The sequence below is a fragment of the Ornithorhynchus anatinus genome, chromosome 8 (genome assembly GCF_004115215.2).
Source record: "Ornithorhynchus anatinus isolate Pmale09 chromosome 8, mOrnAna1.pri.v4, whole genome shotgun sequence".
Classification (NCBI taxonomy): Eukaryota; Metazoa; Chordata; class Mammalia; order Monotremata; family Ornithorhynchidae; genus Ornithorhynchus; species Ornithorhynchus anatinus.
In genome coordinates, this window is record NC_041735.1 from 54,370,633 (window position 1) to 54,396,248 (window position 25,616).

General features: G+C 42.3%; 1 protein-coding gene across 2 annotated transcripts in view; it reads left to right on the forward strand.

Annotated features, from left to right (window-relative positions):
* Positions 1-25,616, forward strand: part of JAZF1 (JAZF zinc finger 1) — a 326,592-nt gene that overhangs the window by 106,145 nt on the left and 194,831 nt on the right. Inside the window, exon 1 of one of the 2 annotated variants that reach the window (XM_029071264.2) lies at positions 23,461-23,527. The exons of the other annotated variant lie outside the window; for it this stretch is intronic. Within the exon in view, the coding sequence (XP_028927097.1) occupies positions 23,500-23,527 (28 nt within the window). The 5' untranslated portion in view covers positions 23,461-23,499. Of the gene's footprint in view, positions 1-23,460; positions 23,528-25,616 lie in introns of those variants that run through there. 2 annotated transcript variants of the gene reach the window in all.

Consider the following 25,616-nt stretch of genomic DNA (forward strand, 5'->3'; position numbering starts at 1 on the left):
AAAGGAAAAAAAAGTATATCACTACATTTTATAGGTGAGAAGATGGGTATTCACTGAGTGATATTTATCAGGCATACTAGTTACACTAAAAGTTAGCCAAAAATAAATTTTATTATTCATGTTGGAAGTCATGCAGTTTCATAAATTGAATTAATTCCTTATCACAGACAGACATTTTGTCCAGCTGAGAACACTTCCTGCAGGTAATTATAATACTCCATTTCAAGTCCGGTTTACACCTTAAGCAGACATCATTTCACACACTTTCTCACTGAATTGCAAGGGCTGGATCAGTGCCTGGGGGCAGTTATGACAGATACAGGGTTAAGGTGCAGGGCTTGTTTTGAAGTTGTGTGGTGTCTTTATACTTGGATTCTAGTTAATGTGAGCAGTTCGCTTTTCATGAGCAGTGAAAAAATGCAGCCACCCCCCACCCCCCGAAGTAATTAGCTTTGATAAATTAAGGAGGCAGTGAAAAATTTCCAAAGAGAACTAATTTAGGGAATTAACTTGAGACTCTAGTTGTAGGGATACTGGGTTATTTTTCAATCTATTGTTTTGGGTCTCTGATTAAAGTATTAAATCAGTTCCATCCTTTTTCTGTATGAAGAGTCATTCTTTATATTTGGACTAGAAAAATGCCAATTTTCTATAAGCCAAACAAAACAAGACAGCACAGAACATGTAAGATATGTAATATTTCCAAATACTATGCCATATGTGTATTTATAGCTGCTTTCTATCCTTCTGAACTCAGTTGGGGCAGGTAACAATTTGCATGCAAAAATCAAAAACAGGTTCTGCCATGAATTTGTGCTTTTCCTGAGCCACAGATGTGCCCTCGCATGTTGCCTGTTCTTGAAAACCAAACATATTTTTGTCATCACCTGTAGGAGCTTTAATCAGCAACAAACACTGTTGCTGGGGAAGAGAGGTCAAATTGTGAACTGTAGGTAGTATGCTACACCACTAAGAAAGAAAACAGGAAAACCCCTTGGCAATGACAGAAATGGGGAACAAAGATTTAAACCAAGTATGAACAATAATAATAATTGTATTTAAGTGCTTGCAATGTGCCAAGCAATGTACTAAGCCATGGAGTAGATACAAGATAACAGAAGGAACTAAAATTTGGGGTAGTATGTTTTTTTTACAGTACTCAGAGTTTTCCAAATGAGTAGAAAGTCGAGTGACTTGATGGAGTCAAATCAATCAATTGGTGATATTTTTTGAGCGCTTACCGTGGGTAGAGCACTGTACTAAGCTCTTGAGGAATACAGTATGAAAGAATTGGTAAACACGTACCCTGCCCTCAATGAGCTTAGAGTAAGGACTTTAGTGTTCTGAAGAGTGATTTGTTTTCAGGAGTGGGACTTAGACTGGCTAATTTTGATCCCAGTGAGCTCATTTACCAAAAATTGAAGGGTAATCCTTGTTCTGGGTTACAACAACTGAGAAAAAAAATTGTTGTAGGGGTGAGCTTTACACCTCTAATTTCTGTGGCTCATGCAATATTTTAATGCTTACTGCCTAGTGGAAAGAGCACGGGCCTGGGAGTCCGAGGACTTGGGTTCTAATCCTGCCTCTGCCACTTGCCTGCTGTGTGATTTTAGGGAAGTCACTTAACTTCTCTGTGCCTGTTTCCTCATTTGTAAATTGGGGATTCAATACCTGTTCCCCCCACCCCTTAGGTTGTGAGCCCCATGTGGGACAGGGCCCTGATGAACTTGTATCTACTGCAGTGCTTAGAACAGTGAAGCAGCATGGCCTAATGGATTTAGCATGGCCCAGGAAGTCAGAGGACATAGTTTCTAATCCCGGCTCCACCACTTGTCTGCTGCAGGACCTTGAGCGACACACTTAACTTCTCTGTGCCTCAGTTACCTCCTCTGTAAAATGAGGATTAAAACTATGATCCCCACATGTGGGACATGGATTGTGTCCAAGCTGATTACCTTGCATCTACCCCAGAAGTTAGAACAGTGCCTGATATATAGCAAGCACATAACAAATACCATAAAAAAAACAAAAGCAGGGCTTGAAACATAGCAAGTGTCTAACAAATACCACAATAATAATCATAATAGTTCTGATTATTATTACTGTTATTCTTCCAGGCAGATTGCCTCTTTACAGCCATCTCCCTCATCCTCTCCCCACCCTGCTTAATCTTACAGTGAACCCACTGGATGCTGGAGGCATTTCAGTTGGATTCTGGTCCTTCTCGAATGAGTGTTCAGGTACATGATGGAGCCTTAGAGAGACTGAGGGCTCTTGATCTAGATTTGGTGTGACCCAAACCTAAAGAACCATCGACAGAAGCCAAACCCAAAACCTGTTGTTCCCTAGGATGGGTTGGCCAGCTAGTCAGCACAATCAAACTGTTCGAGTTGGTGTACAGCTTGTCTCTCCTTGAGAACCCAAAAAGATTATTTCCTAGGGAAAGAATTGCGCAGCATCCACACCTAGGGAACAAGATGTGCCAGAGTCTTTGTGTAATCTACTCCCTCAGACAGTACTTTTGGAAGGAATATTACATTCCAGTCCATCAGGGTGCTGTTTAGCACAAAACACCCGCATCTTTTTGCCAGTTAATCGCAGTGCTCTGCTCATATCTGGGAGTAAGTTAGGCCCTCTTGGACTATCAAAACGAGTTCCTATGCAAGTCCACTGGAACAGGCTGCTAGAATAGTGACAGTCTAGTTTATTAATGAGGGACTAAAAAGATGGCTTTATGTTTATAAAGAAAACTTCTGATAATGATCCAATCTCATGCAGTCATTTTAAAGTGTAATTGAATAATTAAGGTCGAACAAGAAGCTGCTAAATGGATGGTCTCCTGCAAGCTCTTGGCAAGAATCTTTTCTATTGTAGCAACAGAAATCCATAGGAGATGAGGAAATCCACGTTTGCAAGAACAAGACTTATGTAATGCTGGTCCTCAGTTCTTTTTGATCTAGATTATTAGTCCAAGTGCCCTCTTAGGAAGTACTCAACTGAGTCATGAGAAAATTGGGCATTAGGAGAATATGGTTCCATTCACCAGGAAGAGATCCCCAAACAGCAATTGGCATTTCCAAAATGTATTTTAAAAACTCTTTTGAAGGTAGGGACCACACAGATAGAGTGTTTCCTAGCAGCCCAGATACATCTATTTCAGGTGACAGTATTTGTTTCGCGAGAAGACCTTTCCAAAATGAGTATGTTGGCTCAGTCTAGAAAGCTTTTGAGTGTCCGGGGCAGCCATTACATGTAAGTATGAGAGTCAATAGCTACTTATTGAGGCACACCACCATAGAGTGAAATCTTAACTTAAATGATTAGGGGCTCATACATGCCCCCTTGGATGGGGATGGGGTCAGTTCTCCATGGGCAGGGGTAGCAGCTGTTGTTAGCCCACACCTTTGCCTGTAGTTGGATGGAGGCAAACCACAGCTGCAAATGATGCCTCCACTCTGATTTGTCCTCCGAGACAGCCTCTGCTGGACCCTGAGGCAGAGGCTTGTCCTGGCTTCCAGGCTCCAGGGCCAGAATTGGGGCTCAGTCTGCTCCAGTGGGATCAGGGATAGAGCAGAATCTCACTTTCCCCTCTTTCCCCTCCATTATAAATGGCCGGGAGTGAGGTGAAAGAGAGAGCTCTGTGAAACCTCACCTTTTGAGGCCACACCCCCTCAAAACCCCCTCAGTTTCTACCCTCCCGCCCCCCAGGCTTCAAACCCTTACCCCACATCACTTATAGGGAAGTAGCATGGCCTACTGGATAGAAGACAGGCCTGTGAGTCAGAAGGATGTGGGTTGTAATCCTGGCTCATCCACTTGTCTGCTGTGTGACCATGGGCAAGTCACCCAATTTCTCTGGGCCTCAGTTACCTCATCTGTAAAAATAGGGATTAAGAATGTGAGCCTCATGTTGGACAGGGACTGTGTCCGACCTGATTACCTTGTATCTGCTACAGCAGTTAGAAGTGTTTGGCACATAGGAAGGGCTAAACAAGTACCATTACTAATTTTATTATTATTATTATTATTTTGAGCTCACATTAAAAAGTTGACCCTTATAGTAGAATGTCCAAGGAGAACTATATATAGTGACAGGGCCTAAAAGCCTAAGTGGGGAATCAAAGGGAAAAAAAACCGAATCTGTTTGTGTATCATTCACCAAGGTGAACAGGTTGCAGCCATCTTTGGAGTCTCTGAGGCATTTACGTATTTGCCACTGTATCATTTCACTCCAAAGAAGAGAAGTTGAATTCCATGGTCTAGTGGCAAGAGCATGGGCTTTGGAGTCGGAAGTCATGGGTTCTAATTCTGACTCCACCACTCATCAGCTGTGTGACTTTTAGCAAGTCACTTATCGCCTATCCCGCCGTCGACCCCTGGGCCACATCCTCCCGCGGTCCCGGAACGCCCTCCCTCCTCACCTCTGCCAAACTAATTCTCTTCCCCTCTTCAAAACCCTACTTAAAACTCACCTCCTCCAAGAGGCCTTCCCAGAATGAGCTCCTCTTCTCCCTCTACTCCCTCTGCCACCCCCCTTTACCTCTCCGCAGCTAAACCCCCTTTTTCCCCTTTTCCCTCTGCTCCTCCACCTCTCCCTTCCCATCCCCACAGCACTGTACTCGCCTGCTCAACTGTATATATTTTCATTACCCTATTTATTTTGTTAATGAATCATCGCCTTGATTCTATTTAGTTGCCATTGTTTTTACAAGATGTTCTTCCCCTTGACTCTATTTATTGCCATTGTTCTCGTCTGTCTGTCTCCCCCGATTAGACTGTAAACCCGTCAAACGGCAGGGACTGTCTCTATCTGTTGCCGACTTGTTCATTCCAAGCGCTTAGTACAGTGCTCTGCACATAGTAAGCGCTCAATAAATACTATTGAATGAATGAATTAACTTCTTTGCGCCTCAGTTACCGCTTCTGTAAAATGGGGATTAAGTCTGTGAGCCCACGTGGAACAACTTGATTACCTGGTATCTACCCTAGTGCTTAGAACAGTGCTTGGCATATGGTAAGCACTTAACAAATACAATTATTATTATTATCATTAATAAATGCAAGTAACAAAGCATAGCTTTTAGGAATTCCTCACCCACTCTCTTAGCTGCAGTGATCCATTTCTTTATGATATTCATCAAGTGCTTCCTGTAGGCTTAGTGCTGAGTTAGGTACTAGACAGTCAGATCAGAACCATCCTTGTGCAGCATGGGGCTCATAGTCTAGAAGAGAAGTAATCTTTGGCTAGGGCAAGCTCCTCAAAACAAACATTTTTCTATAACAAGACTTTGCTGGTACAACACGTTTGGGTATATGGGGTTAAAGAATGGCCACAACTTCTACTTTCAAGGAGCTTACAGTTCTAATAAGGGAAACAAGACAGACATATATAACTGTAAATACATATTTCTCTATGGCACTCTCCCCTTTATAGCTAGATTGTAAATTCTTTGAGGGCCTAGGTCATGTCTATTAATTTATTGTACTCTCCTAAGTGCTTAGCAGCAGGCTTCTGCCCACAGTAGCTGCTCAGTAGTATCGATTGATCCCCTTAAGTTTTCAGTCCTGCCTGAAGCTGGCACCCTGAACACCAGGCCTCTCTCTTAAATGCTTGGGACAGTGCTCTGCACACAGTAAGTGCTCAGTAAATACAGTTGACTGACTGTCTTACTGACTCACCCTCTATCCCCCTCCCTGTGAAACATTACTGCTTCAGTCTTTGTGGTAAAACAATGCCAACTTGTTCTAAGGCTTGCTGGAATATCAAATGATTTTGCAAGCTTTCTCACAATTGCCATCACTGACGTCTCATGGACGAGCTTTTCTGTTGACCAAGACTCTCGAAGGACATTCAGGTCTGCCTGGTAGAACATTTGCAAAAACATCTGCTGGGTTTGGGTGGCCCAAAAACATTTGCTTGTCACCAGTGCACGTTTTTTTGAAAACTTAAGTGCCTCCTTGCAATTCTTTGTTTGCCAGTGTGGACACAAGAATAACTGGCTGTGTGTACATCGTCTGCTTCTTATTTAATAAGTACTTAGCTGTCTGTGGCAATATGACTAATCACTCAAGTTTGTTATTAATGTTCATGTTCACAGGGCTTGTTAGCACCACTTGTCTTCCTGCCCTTTAACCGAAGGTATTTGAGGTTTGAAGGAAAATCTAAAGATCCTCCCTTAAAAGATTGCAGTAATAATGATGTTGTAGGTTTAATTGTTTGAAAAGAAACTGGAAAAGATTTAGCTTCACAGCTGTTTCAGAGTAAGGATCAATCAAGTGCATGGCAACAAAATGCTCTCCTTTCCTGGGAATTCTGCCAAGATGCTAGCTTTCAACATCTGAAGATTTTTTTTCCCCTTAAAAGAACAATTTCAACATACGGAGAAGGAAAAGAATCACAAAGGGGGCCAGGGGACAGTTAAGAGACCCATAATTGAGAAGCCAGAGTTCTGGAGCTATTTCCAGATTTGGAAGTGGGGGAAGGGGGTTCTTATTCAGCCTCATTGATTAGCTTGACTTTGGGAGTAAACTGTTCCTTGGTGAATACGTTTTGGGTTTGTTAAGACTTGGAGGGTTGATTCCTTGGAAACAGTAAGCTTCACCTACGTATCGCACGTCAGTGAAATCTTAAGTGCGCAATGAAACCTCTGCTAACACACTCTCTCCATCCTGGATCTACTTCCCTCTTCATATCTGACAGAAGACCAGCACTCTTGCCATCTTCAAAGCCCTACTTAGATCACATCTCCTCCAAGCCACCTTTCCTACCTAAGGTCTCACCCCTTCACCTTATTCTCCCTTCCTTCGGCTTCACCAGTGCCCAAACTTTACATAACTGCATAGCTGAAAAAAATTCCCCCCTCCCCACACTCGCCTGCACAACGAACCAGTAGGTATTCCCCCATCCCCATACTGAGATGGACTTCCTTTCCCTATTGTATGCATTTAACGGATCATTGCCTCAGTGTGCTAAATGATTTAGTCTCTCGAAAAAAGTTTGAATTCCACTGACACTTGATAACTTTAAGCCAGCTTTAACAGTAATAATTGTGAGTATTTAAGTGCATACTATGTGCCTAGCACTGTGTTAAGTGAAGGGGTAGATACAGTACAGTCAAATCAGACACAGTCCCTGTCCCACCTGGAGTACAGAGTCTTTGGAGGAGAGCAGGGACTTTAATCTCCATCATATAGATAATAGTGCTATTTGTTAAGCACTTATTATAGGATAGTTACAATGCAATCAGATCAGGCATAGGAGAGAAAAGAGCTAAGTAAAGAAAATAGGACCGAAGATGGAGGGGCAGGGAGCAAAGGGGAAAGAGATTGAAAGAGGGGAAGGGGAAAATACTCCCCTACTTTGTCTTCCACTGCCACCTCCACCTCCTCCACACGGCCTCAGCAGAAACCTAATCTCAGACAGGCCAGTTCAGTTGGTTCAGTAGCCACCTATTTTGCCTGGGTTGTGGTGCTGGCAACAGTCTCAATCTCAGTCCTTGGTTCACCGAGAACTGTCTCCCCCTCTCTCCTCCAGGGCCCCTGAGCTGGCATATCCAGATTCATTGGTCTGCAGCTGTCAGCTCCAGATTCGTGAGCTTGAAACTTATTGGACCACTGTGGCTGCCCCCTTTGATCAATGGTGCTGACTTTTTGAAGGGCACTGTACTAAACGCTTAGGGGAGTGCGGTACAGTAGAGTTGGTGAACACAATTCCAGCCCTCTGGGAGCTTTCTTTTTTCTTTCCCCTAACCCCAACTTCCTTCAAAAGGCAGAGCTGCATGTTCACTTTTTTTCTTTAGGTTTTTCAGGACATCAGGTTGCCCTAAAGTGGGAGTGGGGAGGATGTTTGGAATTTGGGGATCATCCTGCTTAAATTGGGATGTCTGGTCACCTCATCCTACAACCAACATATTTGTAAATCTATAAGCATGGCCAGTGTAAAATGGCAAGATTTTCAAACATTTGCACAATATTATGGCAACATCTATAAAACTGCTTTGAAACTTGAATGAGACCTCAGCCGCCACTTGAAAAATATAATCAATCCTCCCATTTCTAAATCAAAAAATAATATTCCTCAGAAATCAGATTGGGAAGGAGAGGGCCAGTAAGTCTGCCTTAATCACTTTTAAAACCCAGTTAAAGGGTAATTCTGTTGCCCGGGGATTTTAAATCAAACATACAGTGGTGTGCTTTATTCAGCCTTTCTTGTGAGACCTGTCTACGGTAACAGATACCTTCCAGTCACAAACAGTGTCATAATCCCAGAATGCATTTAAAGTTGAGGAAACTGAGGCAGAGAGAATTTAACTGACTTGCCCAAGGTCACACGCAGGCAAATGGTGGAACCCGTATTAGAATCCAGTTCCTCTGACTCCCAGGGCCATGCTCTTTCCACTAAATCATACTGCTTCCTTTCTTTAGCCATAAGAAAATTCTCTTTTTTTGTACTCCCACAGCCCTATCACCTTCCCTTAACCTTTTGCAGCTCTGTTACTGATGCAGCTTAGACTTCTGATGGTCTCTTGAAACTTCTAAAACCTCTGGATTTGCAATTTACAAATGCATGACCACCTTCTTTGAGTTGCCCTTCTGAGAAGAGTTGTGGGTGGCATTATCTAAAATTTGGATTTATGAAATTTCTTTTGGTGACTTGGAAATTGAGTAATTATTCAAAAAGTACAATCCTACCATCTTAAAAAGTAGCTTGGCCTAGTGGAAAGAACACGGGCATGGGAGCCAGAAGACCTGGGTTCTGATCTCAGCTCTACAAATTGCTTGCTGTCTGACAGTGGGCAAGTCACTTAATTTATCTGTGCCTCAGTTTCCTCAGCTATAAAATGGTGATTAAATACCTGTTCTTGCTTCTGCTTAGACTGTGACCCTCGTGTGGGACAGGGAAATGTGTCAACCTGATTTACTTAGAGCATGGGCCAGGGAGTCAGAAGGATCTAAGCTCTAATTGCAGCTCTGCCACTTGTCTGCTGTGTGACATTGGGCAAGCCACTTCACTTCTCTGTGCCTCAGTTCCCTCGTCTGTAAAGTGGGGATACAGACTGTGAGCCCTATGTGGGACAGGGACTATGCCCAACCCCATTAACTTGTATCTACCCCAGCACTTAGAACAGTGCTTGGCAGCGTGGCTCAGTGGAAAGAGCACGGGCTTTGGAGTCAGGGCTCATGAGTTCGAATCCCAGCTCTGCCACTTGTCAGCTGTGTGACTGTGGGCAAGTCACTTAACTTCTCTGTGCCTCAGTTCCCTCATCTGTAAAATGGGGATTAATTCTGTGAGCCCCACGTGGGACAACCTGATTCCCCTATGTCTACCCCAGCGCTTAGAACAGTGCTCGGCACATAGTAAGCGCTTAACAAATACCAACATTATTAAGTGCTTAACAAATACCACAATTATTATTATCTGCCCCAGTGCTTAGTGCTTGGCACATAGTGAGCACTTAACAAACACCATAAAAATAATATTAGGTAGAGGAATTATTAAACCACACTCTAGTTATGTTTGAGTGGGGGAAAAAAACCCTGATTTTTTCCTTAACTCATTGGATTCAGTGGTCATTTCTGTTCAAGGCTAACCTGGATCAGAACTTTTCACTACAGGGTCTGTAAAGCAAATTCTCAGAGAGTTCACTGGATTCATTTAAAGCCCTGTGGAGGTTCCATAACCCTAATAATCTTGCGTCAGTTAAGTTCAGGCTTTGTGGAAGCTGCAGAATCAGCCCAGAAGGGTAAGACAGTGACCCACTAGATTTGTTACGGTGAGATGGAGGTATCTTCATATGCAACTGTCAAACTACCAAGTAAAAATGTCATCTGCTCAGTTGCCAATTAATCCCATGGTTGTTCATTCCATGGAGTAATACAGTTCGAGACAGTTTGGGGTTGATGTAGCCTTGGTTTCTGGATGCCAGGGGACAGGATATAAATTCTGCCTGTACTCTCTAGGTTCACTCATTCATTCAGTTGTATTTATTGAGCACTTATTGTGTGCAAAGCACTGTACTAAGCACTTGGGAGAGGTTATGTTTGACTTTGAATTAGTGGAGGAAACTTTGGCTGGATTGTGTTATTAAAAGGCTGAATGTAAAAGTAACTTCAGAAGTCATAAAATCAGATTGCAAATTAATTGGCTCCAATTAGAACTGGGTACGAAAATGAGTTTCCTTGTCTAGTTACTAGTAGTATTTGTAAAATAAGCTTTAGTTTTAAGTGCAACCTGGTGGATTTGAAACTTACTGTCTTTAATGACATTTGTCGTTGATCTTTTCTAATATAAAGCTTAGCAGTGTTCCTCACCACTCAGTCCAGAATCCAGTGTTCCTTTGGAAAAAAAAAAGGCTCTGGTGAAACTCTATATAGCCTTAGGGATTTGTTTCTGTAATTATTTGTGTTTTCAAACACTCAACAATTTAAAAGTGCCCCATCAAGGGTGTTAACTGTTAAGTAATGTAGTAGCCAAAGGACTGAATCTGCCACAGGGGAAGTTTTCTGATCTGTCTTGCTTCACTGAACAATCCTGGGGAGAATTTAATAAACATGGACATAGAAGATGTGTTAAAATAATGCTGTTTTGGAAATCCCAGTATGAAAAAAGGGTCAGCTGTCTTACTCTCTGGCAGATCTATATTTTGTCATTCAAAGGTAAAACTAGAGAGTCTACCACATATGTGGTAAGATAGCATGAATAAGTACTGGTTTAAAAATGTATTTTACTCTGAACAACTCAGCTGCTTATTTCATATACTCTTACCTCAGAAGACTCTACCGGGATGTCCTCGAACACCATTTGCCTGATTACAAAAAGCCACCTAGTCAACCCAGGAATAATAATGACTATGGTACTTGTTAAGTGCGACTGAGCTCCCCTTCTCCCTCTACTCCCTCTACCTTCCTCCCTTCGCCTCTCCGCAGCTTAACCCTCTTTTCCCCCCATCTCCCTCTACTCCTCCCCCTCTCCCTTCCCATCCCCTCAGCACTGTACTCGTCTGCTCGACTGTATATATTTTCATTACCCTATTTATTTTGTTAATGAAATGTACATCGCCTTGATTCTATTTAGTTGCCATTGTTTTTACGAGATGTTCTTCCCCTCGACTCTATTTATTGCCATCGTTCTCGTCTGCCTGTCTCCCCCGATTAGACTGTAAACCCGTCAAACGGCAGGGACTGTCTCTATCTGTTGCCGACTTGTTCATTCCAAGCGCTTAGTACAATGCTCTGCACATAGTAAGCACTCAATAAATACTATTGAATGAATGAATATATGTCAAGCACCATTCTAAGCGCTGGTGCAGCTGCAAGGTAATCAGGTTGGAAACAATAGAGAAGCAGCGTGGCTCAATGGAAAGAGCATGGGCTTTGGAGTCAGAGGTTATGGGTTCAAATCCCAGCTCGGCCATTTGTCAGCTGTGTGACTTTGGGCAAGTCACTTAACTTCTCAGTGCCTCAGTTACCTCATCTGTAAAATGGGGATTAAGACTGTGAGCCCCACGTGGGACAACCTGATTCCCTTGTGTCTACCCCAGTGCTTAGAACAGTGCTCGGCACATAGTAAGCGCTTAATAAATACCAACTTTATTATTACTATTATTATCCCTGTCCTTCTTGGGGCTCACACTCTTAATCCCCATTTTACAGATGAGGTAACCAAGGCCCAGAAAAGTTAAATGACTTGCCCAAGATCCCACATCAGACATCGGGCAGAGCTGGGATTAGAACCCAGGCCCTTCTGACTCCCAGGCCCATGCTCTATCCACTAAGCCGCGCTGCGAGGCTGAGAGGGCTGTTGTAAAACATCAAGAAACCCTCTGTTTAATTCAATTTTGTCAACATCTTTTACCTTTAAGAATCATGTGATTGTAAGAGATCCTGAAGGGTAGGGACTATGACTTCTGTTGTAAGTTCCCAACCACCTGGCACAGTGCTCTGCTCACATTAGGTGCTCGGTAAATGCTTCTTCTGCTGCTGAGGATTGAATTAGGCTCGCACTTTCTTGTGATGGAAATGAAACAAAACCCAAAGGTATCGATCAACTATTTTCCACCTCCCTGGCACCCTGAATTATATTTCTTAAGGAAAGTCAGTTAAAACTTCGAAGAAAGGTTTGGTTTGGGGCCATGCCAGTGGAAGCTTTAAAACACTCATTCACAAATTTGTAGAATCATCTTGGCTATTACTTATCAATAGGAATGAAACAGACTCTCTGAATAGCTTCTTGGGGGAAAGGATATTTTAGTTGGCAAATGAAGGGAATGTGACGTGTGAGAGAACATATTTTAAGTGTCACTGAAAGTTGGTTTTCTCAACTGTCGTTAACTTAGTTTGTGAAGTTGTAGCATATCTTTCACACCCACTTTAAGGAACAGCTTGATTATTTTTCATTAAAAAAAATTCGTTCTCTGTTGAGAGAGTGATGAATGGAACAACTTGCCTTTGATTACCATCTGAGGAAGATAACCAATGTTTCAGAAATGACCCTTATTCCTTAGAAAATGGCTGAATGTTGAAAAATCATTTGCTTATGCAAGACTCGTATGTGGTTTCCTTGGTTTTTTCTTTTTAATTTTGCTTTGGTTTCCTGCTGGCTGGGTAAAGCAGAAAATGCTGAAATTTTCAAACTCTCTCCTAACTTCTCAGCCAAGTTTTTCTTGGCATTTTGGGGTGTTAGTTCCACACTTTGGGGTTTTCTGCTCTTAATCTGCCTTCAGCCACAAAATAGAAAGAAAGACCTTTCCACTTTTTGATGTAACATTTCTGAAATATATTTTTCCAGGTTTGGTCTAAACCTGCTGTCTTCAGGAGGAATCTTTGCTCTCACTGAGTCCTAAGCCAGACCACCCCCCTGCCCTCCCCTACTGAACGCTCTCATTGACAAGTCACTGAATGCCCACTTTTTCCCATTTTAGTCGCAAGACCAGTGCAGTGGATTTGGAAGTCCCAGACTGATGATAGTCATTCAGCCTATTTCTCCCCCTGCCACGGGGCAACTCTCCTGTGCCAAAGAGATGCCTACAAATCGGGGAAGGAAATGAAGAGGCTTTGTAAACCAGACTGTATTCCTGTTAATTCATTTGAATACAGTTAACTAAAGCAGAAAGTCTTGGGGCTTCCTCTCCCTTGTTTTCCTCTATTTCTGTGGTGGAAGAACTGGGAAGATAAATGAGTCGAGGCAGCATAAAGGAAGCAGGGATAAAACTCTTGAGAAGCATGGCAATATTCTGATTTAGTTTTCTGATGTGCACAAATAGGGACTTAAAAGCGCTATTCATCTCCTTTATTGCTTACAAGTGAACATGCTGTTACTCTCAGTGCAGTGGGGGCTCAATAAATACTGATGTTGATAGGACTGATGAAGACTTAACAAAGAAATCCAAGGATGAGAGGAGGTGATGCACTTTAATTTTGGTAAACTACATTTTTGGGCTCTCTTCCCGCTGCCCTTACATTCTTCACTTTGTTCTCTTATCCTTCTTTATCCTTTAACACATCTTCCCACTTTCCAATGTTTTGTCCTTCCTCTGATCTTTATCTCTAGTCTGGAGTTTTTCTTATGCTTTGGCCTCCTTATGCCATGATTTTCGCTCCCTTCCCTCACTTTCAAATCATTATTCAAGCAAAAATTTGTAGTGCCCTCTGTTGGATTCCCAGCTTGAGGCTTTCAGCTCTAAAACCAAATCCCTTTTGACCACAAAATGGGAATATGTCCCAGATGGGGTGGACTTGTTCCCCTTAACCTTTTGAGCATGGCTTAGAACAGATCCTGTCTTGCAACCCATGGGGAGGTCCCCTATCCTGGGCTGGAGTGTAAGGGGCCACTGCATGTGCCCGCCGTGGCGACCCTGTGGCTACTAATCCCCTTCCTCCCCCTGAGGTGCCCAAAACACAGGGGCAACTGAAGCATAGCCCTGTCCAAACTAGACCAGCAGAGGCTGTAGTTCCTGCTAACGATCAACAGAAAGACCAGTTCATCCCCAGACCCAAGAGCATCAAGGAGTTGGGGTCATTCTGGCCTCTCTCTCTCTGGGGGCTTGTGGTGGATTTTAAGGTCCTAGAGGAGACCAAGGGAGCTCCAAACTGGACTGGGCTGCAGAAGTGGCCTAGAGCACGGGGCTAGGAGTCAGAATGTCCTAGGTTCATTCATTTCATTCATTCAATCATATTTATTGAGCGCTTACTATGTGCTGAGCGCTGTAATAAGCTCTTGGAAAGTGCAAATCAACAACAGAGACAATCCCTACCGAACAACTGGCTCACAGTCTAATCCCAGCCCCATCACTTGTCTGTTCTGTGACCTTGGGCAAGTCACTTCACTGCTTTGTGCCTCAGTTACCTCATCTGTGAAATGGAGATGAAAAGTATGTGCCCACTGTGGGACAGGGACTGTGTCCGGCCCAAATAATTTGAATCTATGCCAGTGGTTAGTACAGTGTCTTACACATAGTAAACTCTTAAATACCACTATTATTATTTATTAATATTACAATTATTATTATTTTTATGTGACTCCAATTCCTGTGGGGGGAGAGGAGGAGATCAAGAAATGACTAGTCTCTCCCACTCTTTGGAAGCCACTTGGACAGGAGTAGACCCAGCCTGAATCTGAGAGGTTTAGGTGGAAAGGGCTGTGTTTTAGCACCTCAAAAAAATGGAACTGCAAGTTGGCAGCCATCCCGCACTGTAGATCACTACCTCATCCTGCCTTTGCTACAATCAAGACCAAAGCCCAGAAGAAAGAGGTATTCTGGGACTTTCCTGCTTTAAATTTGTTTTAAAGAAAAAAATCTAGCACAAAGAGAGTCTGCCTGCTAGGGGGAGTAGGGAATCGTGGCTGGGGAAGGGAATGAAGCCATTCATCTGGAGTCATTTGACTTGAAATCATTTGGAATGTGCCTGGGAGATGAGATTTGAATTCATGTTTGCATGTTCAAAGAACAAAGGAAAGTTTGGGAGAATAGATTATTGTGATTTACAACATGCTAAAAAGACATGGGAAAAGTGGTTTATTTGAGAATGTAATGAATAACCTTAAGGCAGCAAAATCAGTAAAACAACCCCAAAGGTAAATGTCTGTTTTGAATCCCTGAAATAGGTTATCCATCTTTTCTTTTTTAAAAGAAACAGAAGACCTAAATCTCAATTATCCATGGCAATCAGACTGGAATAGCAGAGAGAAATGAAACCAGCAGATAATCCTATAACCCAATTATAGCCAATTCTGTACATTCTCAATCATCTCTACTAGTTAGAGGGGAACTGATGGATAATAACTGAAATGGCAGAAAAACCACCAAAACCCATTTGCCTCCTCCTGAAATTCCCTTCCCTCTCTCAGAATCCACCAGCCAACCTTGGCTGGCAGGGAATATTTTCAGGAGTTGAGTTAAAGCTCATCCCCAAATCCCAGCTACTTCCCTAGTTTAGCTTTTGGGGAAATCTGTATCCCTCCATTCAGACATTGGTGGTGGGTTTGTAGATTGTAGGAGTAGCTGGGCAAGTTTCAGGTTATCTCCTCAGAGATAGAGGGGAATGTGATGATTAGAGGCACCTCAACTGTCACACTTGTCAGGAGCTCAGTCAATCAGCTAAATTAAGCATTTACTGTATGCTGAACACTGTACTAAGGATTTATCCTTGCCTTCTAGTACCTTGCAGAGAAGAGACACTAAAATCATTTAGACAGAAGGAAAGGGGCAGAGGAATGTGAGTTTGTGCTCAAGTAATAGGGCTTGTACGATCTGCACTTGAGTCCTCACATGACGTTGTGCATATGAAAGTGATAACAATTGTAGTATTAAGCACTTACTTTGTGCCAGGCACTGAATTAAGTGCTGGGGTGGATACAGGTAAATCAGGTTGGACACAGTCCCTGTCCCATATAGGGCTCACAATCTCAATCCCCATTTTAGAGATGAGGGAACTGAGGCACAGAGAAGTGAAGTGACTTGCCCAAGGTCAGGTGGAGCCAGGATCAGAACCCTTGACCTTCTGACTCCCAGGCCTGTGCTCTATCCACTGTGCCATGCTGCTTCCACAAAGTACCTGCCCTGTATCCACAAATGACTCCCAAATCTACCTCTCTAGGCCTGTCCTCTTGCTAACCTGCAGTTCCACCTCTCCTCTCACCAACAGGGTATCGTCACTTGAATGTCCCACCAACAACTAAAACTCATCTTCCCTCCGAAATCTCCTTCTTGTAGAGCTGCCTGTCTTAGGTATACCACCATCCCCCCAATCCCAGAAGCCCACAGCTTCAATAGCTTTATTGACCTCTCGCTGTCCTTCCACTATCACACTCTGTCTACTGCCAATCCGCTATGTTCTTCCCATACAGATCTCCCCATCCGCTCCTTCCTCTGTATCCAAACGGCTACCGTTGCGATACATTCCCAGGTATTGTCGCAATTAGGCTATTAAACAGCCTCTTTAATGGTCTCCTCACCTCCAGCGTTTCCCCCATCCAATTTATACAGTGTTACATGGATCATCTTCCTGAAGCATCACTTCAAGCCCTACATTGACTTCCTTGGTCCCACCTCATCAAGCAGACACTCCTCACTGCTTCAAAGCTCTCCCGTAATTCACCCCACCTCACGTTATGTGCTTTCTTCACCATTCCCTCTGCTACTTCTCCTGCTACTCCCACTCTTTGTGTTTCTGCCAAGCTGACTCTCTAACTACACTTTGCTCTTCCACCTTAGTCTTCCCTTGGCTTGGAAATCTCTGCCTCCCCAAATCTGAAAGACCTCACTCCCACCCCCTAGTGAAAGTCCTACTGCCTCCACTTTTCCTCCAATCTGCTTTCCCTAGTTAAATCCTGAGTAGTATAAACCAATCAGCCATCTCTAGAACTTCCGTCCATGTTTATACCCGTCATCAGCAAGGTGCAAATACAAGCAACGTGGCTATTAGAAGCACAGTGGCTTAGTGAAAAGAGCACAGGCTTGGGAGTCAGAGGACATGAATTTTAATCCTGGGTCTGCCCCTTGAGCAATTCACCTAACGTCTCTGTGCTCAGTTACCTCATCTGTAAAATGGGGATTAGGACTGTGAGTCCCATGTGGGGCAGCCTGATTACCTTGTGTCTACCCCAGTGCTTAGAACAGTGCACGGCACATAGTAAGTACTTAACAAATACCATTATTATTATAATTATTCATTCAGTGGCACATTCAATTATATATATATGGATTGTTCACTTTGTAAATATTTTTATGCCTGTCTCCCCCATTAACGTACAAGCAGGGAATGTGTTAATTTTTGTTTCATACATCCTGAGCACTGAACACTTAGTACTGAGCACTTAGGTGCCTCGCACCTAAGGAGTGTTTGACAAATGCTCCTTGTAAGGCTAGTGTATTGGTGGGGCTATTGTGGGAGGATGTAATTCCAAGACAGTAGAAATGAACTGGGGAAGACCTCCTGGAAGAGAAATGATTTCTCAAAGATTTTGAAAATAGGGGAAGCAGTGGTCTGTAAGATTTGAAGGTGGGAGAATGTTGGGAGACAGTGGTGGCAGAGGCAATAATGAGGCCCAGTGAGGGGGAATAAAGATTACAAACTGGGAGAAGAGGGTGGATAAGAAGGAGGGAGCTGATTAACTGCTTGAAGACCAGTTGTCACCTATTTTTGCCTGATGGAGAGAACACTGAGAGCAGCCACAGCAGGTTTTGGAACAACATTTTAGAAAAAAGATCTGTACAGCAGAATGAAGTGCAAACTGGAGAAGGGAGAGGCTACTAATAATTGTAGTATTTGTTAAGTGCTTACTATGGCCAGGCACTGTCATAAACACTGAGGTGGATACAAGCATTAATTCATTCATTCAATCGTATTTATTGAGCACTTACTGTATGCAGAGCACTGTACTAGGCACTTGGGAGAGTACAATACCCTGCCCTTGTATTTTAATAGTAGAAAGAAGGAGAAATAAGCCTCCTTCTGTAATCCATAAATGGAATAATCAGCCCCTGTATAATCAAGCAGTTTCTATCCTGAGATTGACATTAATACCATGAGATACAAAGAACACACATCAGGAGAGACAAATGGAGTTCCAGTCTTGTATCATGATACCAACAGTGTCCAGCCTCTGTTATTCCAGACTAAACTTATAAATACCCTTAAAAGTAATGTTTTCTGATTACACTTGAAATTCTTTCCTACGATGGCTAGGCACCAGCTAATGATCCAAAGTCAAAAGACTGTTTTTATCCAAACAATGGTAATATCAAATATTCACATTTACACTTTGCTGCAGTCATGGGCTCCATAGTTTCATTTCCAGGGTTTATGTTTTGTTAAAAATTACTTCATTATGCTTTTATTCAATCAGTAGTGTTTACTGAATGTTGACTTGGTAGGCAAGAAATGTGGCTGCCAACTCTGTTATATCCCAAGGGTTTCATACAGTGCTCTGCACACAGTGAGTTCCCAATAAATGACTTTGATTGCGGAGCACTGTACTAAGCATTCAGGAGAATATAATACAATTAGTAGATATGACCCTTGTCCCCACTGAGTTTACAATCTAGTGGGGTGTGATAGACATTAAAATCAGTTACAAGTAGGGGGCCTCACAGAGAGTTATAAAAATGCTTTGCTTTATTGTTTTAACATTCCTTCTTGGTTCGGAATTATACAGTAGGATAAATAGGAAGATTCAGTAGTGTTTAACTTTGCCATTCATTATTTTTTTAATCATCTAAATTTGTGACAATTTTTTTTCAGATCAAAGATCATTAAAATAAAAATGTTTGGCAAAAAATTGGATATAAAATGGCATTTATTGTAACTTTTGTCATATGAAATTTTTTTATGGAACAGGTAAACATCAGGGAAAAGTTTATTTTATGTATGATTTAGTAAGTTCTTTTTTCATGACACAGCATTATTATGTCAAAATGTTCACTCATATTAATTTCTAGAAACGCCATAAAAATAATGAACTTCCTGGAAATTGGTTTCTGTTTTTGCAAATTGTCCATTATTATCCCAACCAGCTGCTGGTTTATCAGGTTCATTTTTTGAAAGCTTACTTTTTAAATGGGTGATGTGAGCATGATCATAAAATATCTACCTGGTTCTATAATAGCGTATGTAAATCTATGTAGATTGTTATAAACAGGAGCCTCTAATGTTCTGCTTCATTATGCGAACACCAACAAAGCGACTTTATGAAGACAGTTTACAATAGCACAGCATTACTATAATCTGCTGGTTTAATTTACCTTAAATAATTTAGTATAGCAATTTAAAAGATATATTTGTTTCTATTTTCATCCTCATAACTCTTCCTAATGAAAATTTTTAAATCGTTAACGAGAAAAAAGCTAAGACAAATATAAGTGGCAGTCAGCTCTCCTGTAAATCTGAGTTTTGTGGGGGTTTTTTAATGGTGTTTGTTAAACGTTCTATGTGCCGGGCACTATATTAAACACTAGGGTAGATATAAGCCAAGTCCGGATGGATACAGTCTGTGACCTACATGGGGCTCACAGTCTTAATCCTTATTTTACAGATGAGGTAAATGAGGCCCAGAGAAGTTGAGTGACTTGCCCAAGGTCACACATAGACAGGATTAGAACCCAGGTTCTTCTGACTCCTAGGCCCGTGCTCAATCCACTAGGCCATGCTGCTTTAAAGAAAGCTTGCACTCTGACGTACTACGGCTGATGCTGCTTTCCCAACTGTTTCTTCTAATAGCATGTCCATGCTGGATCCAGACAGATGCATGGTTTTGGAAGAGCATTCTCTAATACTGCCATCTTGTTCTAGCCAAAAAGTGAAATGAAAAACTTGTGCTATGGAGGAACTGACTGAACCAGAGTTTCATTATCGTAATATGTATGTGGCCGAGGTTTTGTTTTTTTTAAAAAAAAAGACGAAACAGAAATCAATAGCCCATGTGCTCTATGCAACATATAAAATTGGGATAATCTTCTGCCAGTAGAGTTCATATTGCCCTTGGTGAGCTTTCCTGCAATCTGGAAGCTCTGAGAGCTATAGGGCAATGCCTGGACTGGTAGCATTGCTGCATAAATGCAGCAAAGAATTAAAAATCTGTGTTCTCTCACAGCCACCCTGGACCCCCCTGTTCCCCTCCAGTGACCACCTCCTCTTACTTCTCCTGATACCCACAGGGTGGCCATTAATCAAGTTCAATTCAAGGCAGTCTGTTTGTCCGCTGGTCTATACAGGCTGGGATTTCTGATTGCCACTAGTGGCCACGCTAAACTTGAAACCCCAGGCATCTCCCCTTATCTGCCTCTGCCACCTCCAGTTCTGGTCCTGGGTCCCAAGTCAGGGACTTTGATGAATATTCTAGGTGCTGGGCACCCTACTTCCCTGTCTCCCTAACTACTGGCTGGCTCCTCCTCACAGCTGTGGAGTCAGGAAGCTGCCTTTTTTGTCTAACCCAAATTCATCCCAGAGCAGATCGGGCCTCTGTGTATTTCTCGTTCTTAGTCCTGAAGACCATTCTTAAAGTTGCCCTTATGCCTCCAGCCTAAATAATTGTAATTCTTATAGACTTTCCTCACAGATCTTCAACCCTAGAGAAGCAGCATGACCTAGTGGCTAGAGCACATGCCTGGGAGTGAGAAGGACCTGGGTTCTAATCCTGATTCTCCACTTGTCTTCTGGGTGACCTTGGGCTTCACTTCGCTTCTCTGTGTCTCAATTACCTCATCTGCAAAATGGGAATTAAGACTGAGTCCCTTGTGCCACAAGGGAAGTGTCCAACCTGATTTGTTTGTATGCATCCAGCACTTAGTACAGTGCCTGACACACAGTAAGAGTTTAATAAATACTATTATTATTATTATTTTCATTGATTTTCTCCGATCTCCAAGACCCCTCATCTCCCGACCTAGACTGTGAGACCCATGCGGGAGAGGGACTGTGTCTAACCTAATTATCTCAAATCCACTCCAACACTTAGTATAGTGTTTGGCATGTGGAAAGGGCTTAACAAATGCCACAATTATCATTATTATCATTGTTTTAAGATTTCCAGGACTCCATTCCCAATCAGTCGCAATGACCCTAATAAGGTGCCCTCAGAGTCTCTGGCAATTAGTGGCCAACACAGAAACATCACTTAATACATAAGAATGGAGAAAGGTAAAAACTTAAGAAAGAGCAGGTATTGCAGGAGAAAACATGGGTCTCTGAAGGAAAGTTACAAATATATACACCTGTTTTTATGGATGTCATAATTCTAGGATATTGCCGAACCTGGTGACCCCCGAAAGCAATACTTCACACTGCATTACAGGCAGCCCTGTCTGCCCCAATGGTAATTAATTGGAAAGGTTGCCTGGAATGAAGCTCACTGGCCTTGACAAAACGTGTGACTCTTGGTAAGAATCACAAGGTGTGCCGTTATTGCTGCTTCCGCACTGAGCCCTCAAGGGCCTCTCTGCTGAGTCTGGAAAGAAAATGAAAATAATTGCTATGGTATCAATTAGGGTGACCATTCATCCAGTTTTATAATGGGCAGTCTGGTTTTCAGCTTGGTCTGTCCCCTGACTGAATATGGATATACCCCAAGATGCTTTTATATTTTAAGCATCAGCTTCACTCTGCTTCGGCTCTTGCCGCTGAGTTTCTGCTGCTTAGTTGAGTTACCAGTATTGTACCACATATTATCATCATTATTATTATTATTGATAAGAATGAGAATATGTTGAACCTGTATTGTGATTATTGAAAATGTTAATAAAGGTGCCATATTATTATTGTTGTTCATAGTAAAGATTAATAATAATTGGGATATTTGTTATGCATTTACTATGTATGAAGCCCTGGGGTAGATACAAGATAATCAGGTCGAACACAGTCCCTGTTCCACGTGGGACTCACAGTCTTAAAATAAGAGGGAGAACAGGTATTGAATCCCCATTTTGCAAATGAGTAAACCGTTGCACAGGGAAATTGGTACTTGCCCAAGATCACACAGCAGGCAATTGGACGGAGCTGGGATTAGAACCCAGGTTCTCTCAACTCTCAGACCCGTGCCCCGTCCACTAGGCAACTGCTACTTCCCCTAAGGAAATGGGAGGGGAATGCCAAGGGGCAGAGAATGGTGTGATGGTGAAATAGAATCACCTCTACAATGCCCAGGTGCCAAGAAACTAGGTTAGCATCTATTAGTGTAAACTACACTCCAAAATAGTTCCACTGGGCCTAGCGTTAAGTGGATGGCTTGATTCACCCAAAAGCAATTAGGCAGGTAATTATTCTAGTACAAACATTGCCAGTCTGATTAGTGGAATTTCAGAATGGCAGGTAGACTAGATGAGCTTTCTATGGAGCAGCTTGCAAGGGTCCTCCCTGCAAAGATTAGAATGCTGTTGAAAAGATTGAGTTGATCTAGTGGTAAAGATGGAAAGGTTTCAGAGCAGCACTCCTTTCCACTCAGTCATAAAGTCAGAAGGGGACAATGCTAATGGTAGATTGAAAATGAAGTTACCAAATCTGTGTGTACTCTGAATGTTGTTGTTTTTAAATGGTATTTATTAAGCACTTACTATGTCCCAGGCACTGTACTAAGTGCTGGGGTAGAAAAAAGCTAATCAGGTTGGATATAGACCTTGTACCACGTGGGGCTCACAGTCTGAATCCCTATTTTACAGATGAGGTAACTGAGGCACTGAGAAGTGAAGTGACTTGCCCAAGGTCACACAGCCAAGTAGCAGAGCCAGCATTAGAACCCAAGTACTAATGGCTTCCAGGTCCGTGCTCTAACCACCAGGCACACTGTTTTTCTTCTCTTTTCTGTGTGACAACAGCAACTGTTTACTGCAGTAGAGTTTTGATGAGTGGGTGCATCCAGAATGTACTCCCACTATATTGTGCCCCCATGCTTGCCTTCTAAATGACTGGAAGGTCCCCCTTGTAGGCCACAGCTGAGTGGGGGAGGGGATAGGGGCGACCTAGTTCTCAGCCTCTGCAGTTCAGCTGGGCTCCAAGGACTACACCCTTTATTAGCACCCTTTATTCACCCATCCCTCACCCCCACAGCACTTAATGTACCTATCTGTAATTTATTTTTATTAATAGCTCTCTCCTTTTCTAGACTGTAAGCTTGTCATGGGTAGGAAAAGTATCAACTCTGTTATAGTTTACTCTCCCAAGTGCATAGTACAGTGGTCTGCATACAGTAAGGGCTCAGTAAATGCAACTGATTGATTGATAGATACACCCAAGGGCAGTAGTGGGTTAAGGGTCTGGGCTGAGATGGGACAGTCAAAAATGCAGGCTGACGAGGTGGATGTGCTGTCAGGGTCCGGAATAAGTACAGAAGCAGAAGATAGGGCTCTAAAAATACTAACATTGGATTGAAGGGGCTAATCCCAAACTGAAAATGTAAGTTTGGGCCAAAAAAATGGCATTTCTTTTGTGATTATTTGTGTCTCTTATGTCTGCCAAATCTTGCAAGTCAGAATTCCCCCTGTTCCTTTTAGGGGAAAGGGGGCGTTTATCATGAGTGGAAAGCAACTTCTGTTGGAGGGTAAGCATTTTCTTTACATTCCTTTGGGAAGCAATATGGCATAGTGGGAAGAGCCCGGGCCTGGGAGTCAGAGGACCTGGGTTCTAATCCTGTCTCTATCACTTACCTGCTCTGTGACTTGGGCAAATTATTTATGTTCTCTGTGCTTCAGTTCCCTCATCTGCAAAATGGGGATTCAATATCTGTCCTCCCTCCTACTTAGAATGTGAGCCCCTTGTGGAACTTGATTATCCTACATGAACTCCAACTCTTAGTACAGCGCTTGGTTCATAAGTGCTTTACAAATACTATAATTGTTAATTTAATAGAAAGATGAAGGGAATGCAGTGGGATCATTGACATAGTATAATGCACAGAGAGTAACCCAAAGTCTCTGTAGAGATAAGCAACTCTAGTGTTCGAGTGTTAACCATTCCTGAGGGTCTGAATTAATGTTTTCTAGTGCATGAATTTGTGTTTGGGTTCTTGGTGAAATTTGTGCCCAGAGGCTTCTGGGGAAGAAAGTGTGTCCAATGTCTGCATCCTCTCGCACTTTGTCCTGCCTCTCCATTTTAATGCCTTCTCTGCCTCCCCCCTCACTCCATAGCAACTGGAGTTGCTACACTAACCAGGCAGCCAGGAAGAAAGGCAGACTGTGTCTACAAGAAGTCTGCCGCTCTTCCTGAGTTAACTTCTGAAGTGGGATACACGAAGCCCTTTTAGCCAAACGGCCTCAAGCCCAAGCGTGAGAGAATTGCAGTTTGTTTCTGGCTCTGGATTGTCTACGGATAACAGCAGAACTCTTTAAAATATGGCTTTAGGCTAGGCTAGAATGTAATCCGTTCTTTAAGAACCACAATAAACCATCATGTCAATTACAACATGAAGGATTGAATTGTGGTAGCTTAAAGATATGACCAAAGTCTGCTCTGTTTGCTGTAAGAGCTGTGGTGCATGGGGCCAAAATGCATAAATTTAAGTCCTTTCAAAACACGTATACCATGTTTTCCACTCTTTGCAGAGCAATTACAGGATTTTCTCTGAATGGGAGGATTCTTTTGACCACCATTTTTTCTGGCCAAGTGTCAGTTGAAGTCCTCTGCTCTTAGAGAACCGCAATTCCAATTAGTAAATTTAAAAAAAGATTACTGAAATTTTTTTAATAATCTTTGAGTCCAGTGTGATATGATTCAGAACACGGTAACGGGGAATAGATTCTGCAAGAATGTCATCAAATTTACAAACTATATTGCAGGTTTGAAAAACACTGCAGGAGTGGAATTGTGATTGTGTGTGTTCACTGAGAGTATTTTTATGGCCCCGTGGAAGTGTGAAATTTAAATATTTTCCTTTCCTTTGTTTTGTTTTCTATCATTAGTTTATTTATGGCACGATTCAGTTTTTAAATGAAGGCTGGGAGCACACTTTAGGGGAAGAGAAGCAGACAAAGTCCACAGATTTTACCCAGATGGGGAGATAAGGAAAGAGGAATTGTTTACTCTGTCTGATGGTGTTCCTTTAACTGAGCAATATTAGTAGGTCAATCAATCAATCGTATTTATCGAGTACTTTCTGTGGCCCGAGAACTGTATTAAGCGCATGGGAGACCTAACTACATGAGTGAAGAAGACTGATATATTGCAGACATACATCTTTTTTCATTCGTTTGAAGGAACACACTTTATTTTAGACTGATAGGTTATTTCCTAGTAGGTAATTTCATATATTATATTTTCATCATCATTTCAGGGCAGATGAAACTCGAACTTTCCTGTCTACCTACGTGCCACCGAAAATGCCTGCGTGTGCTGATGCTGCGTAATTTTTAATTGTAATGGCTTTGGTAAAATTAAAGGAATTGACTTCAGTAACCCAGAGAGGAAAGGGTAATGAATGTCAGATGTCCAGGATTTGTTTTCTAAGGTTGAGTGGATCACTCCTATCTTTCCTACAGCTTTAGTGTCTCTGTGCATAATTACAATGGGAATCATCAGATGAAAAGAGCAGATATACGCCCCTTTCCTTTGAAAACATTGCATATTGAAAGATAAAATTATTAGAGAGATTTTGAGGGGGAAATGTTTTCAAAATCCAGAAATATGTAATACAA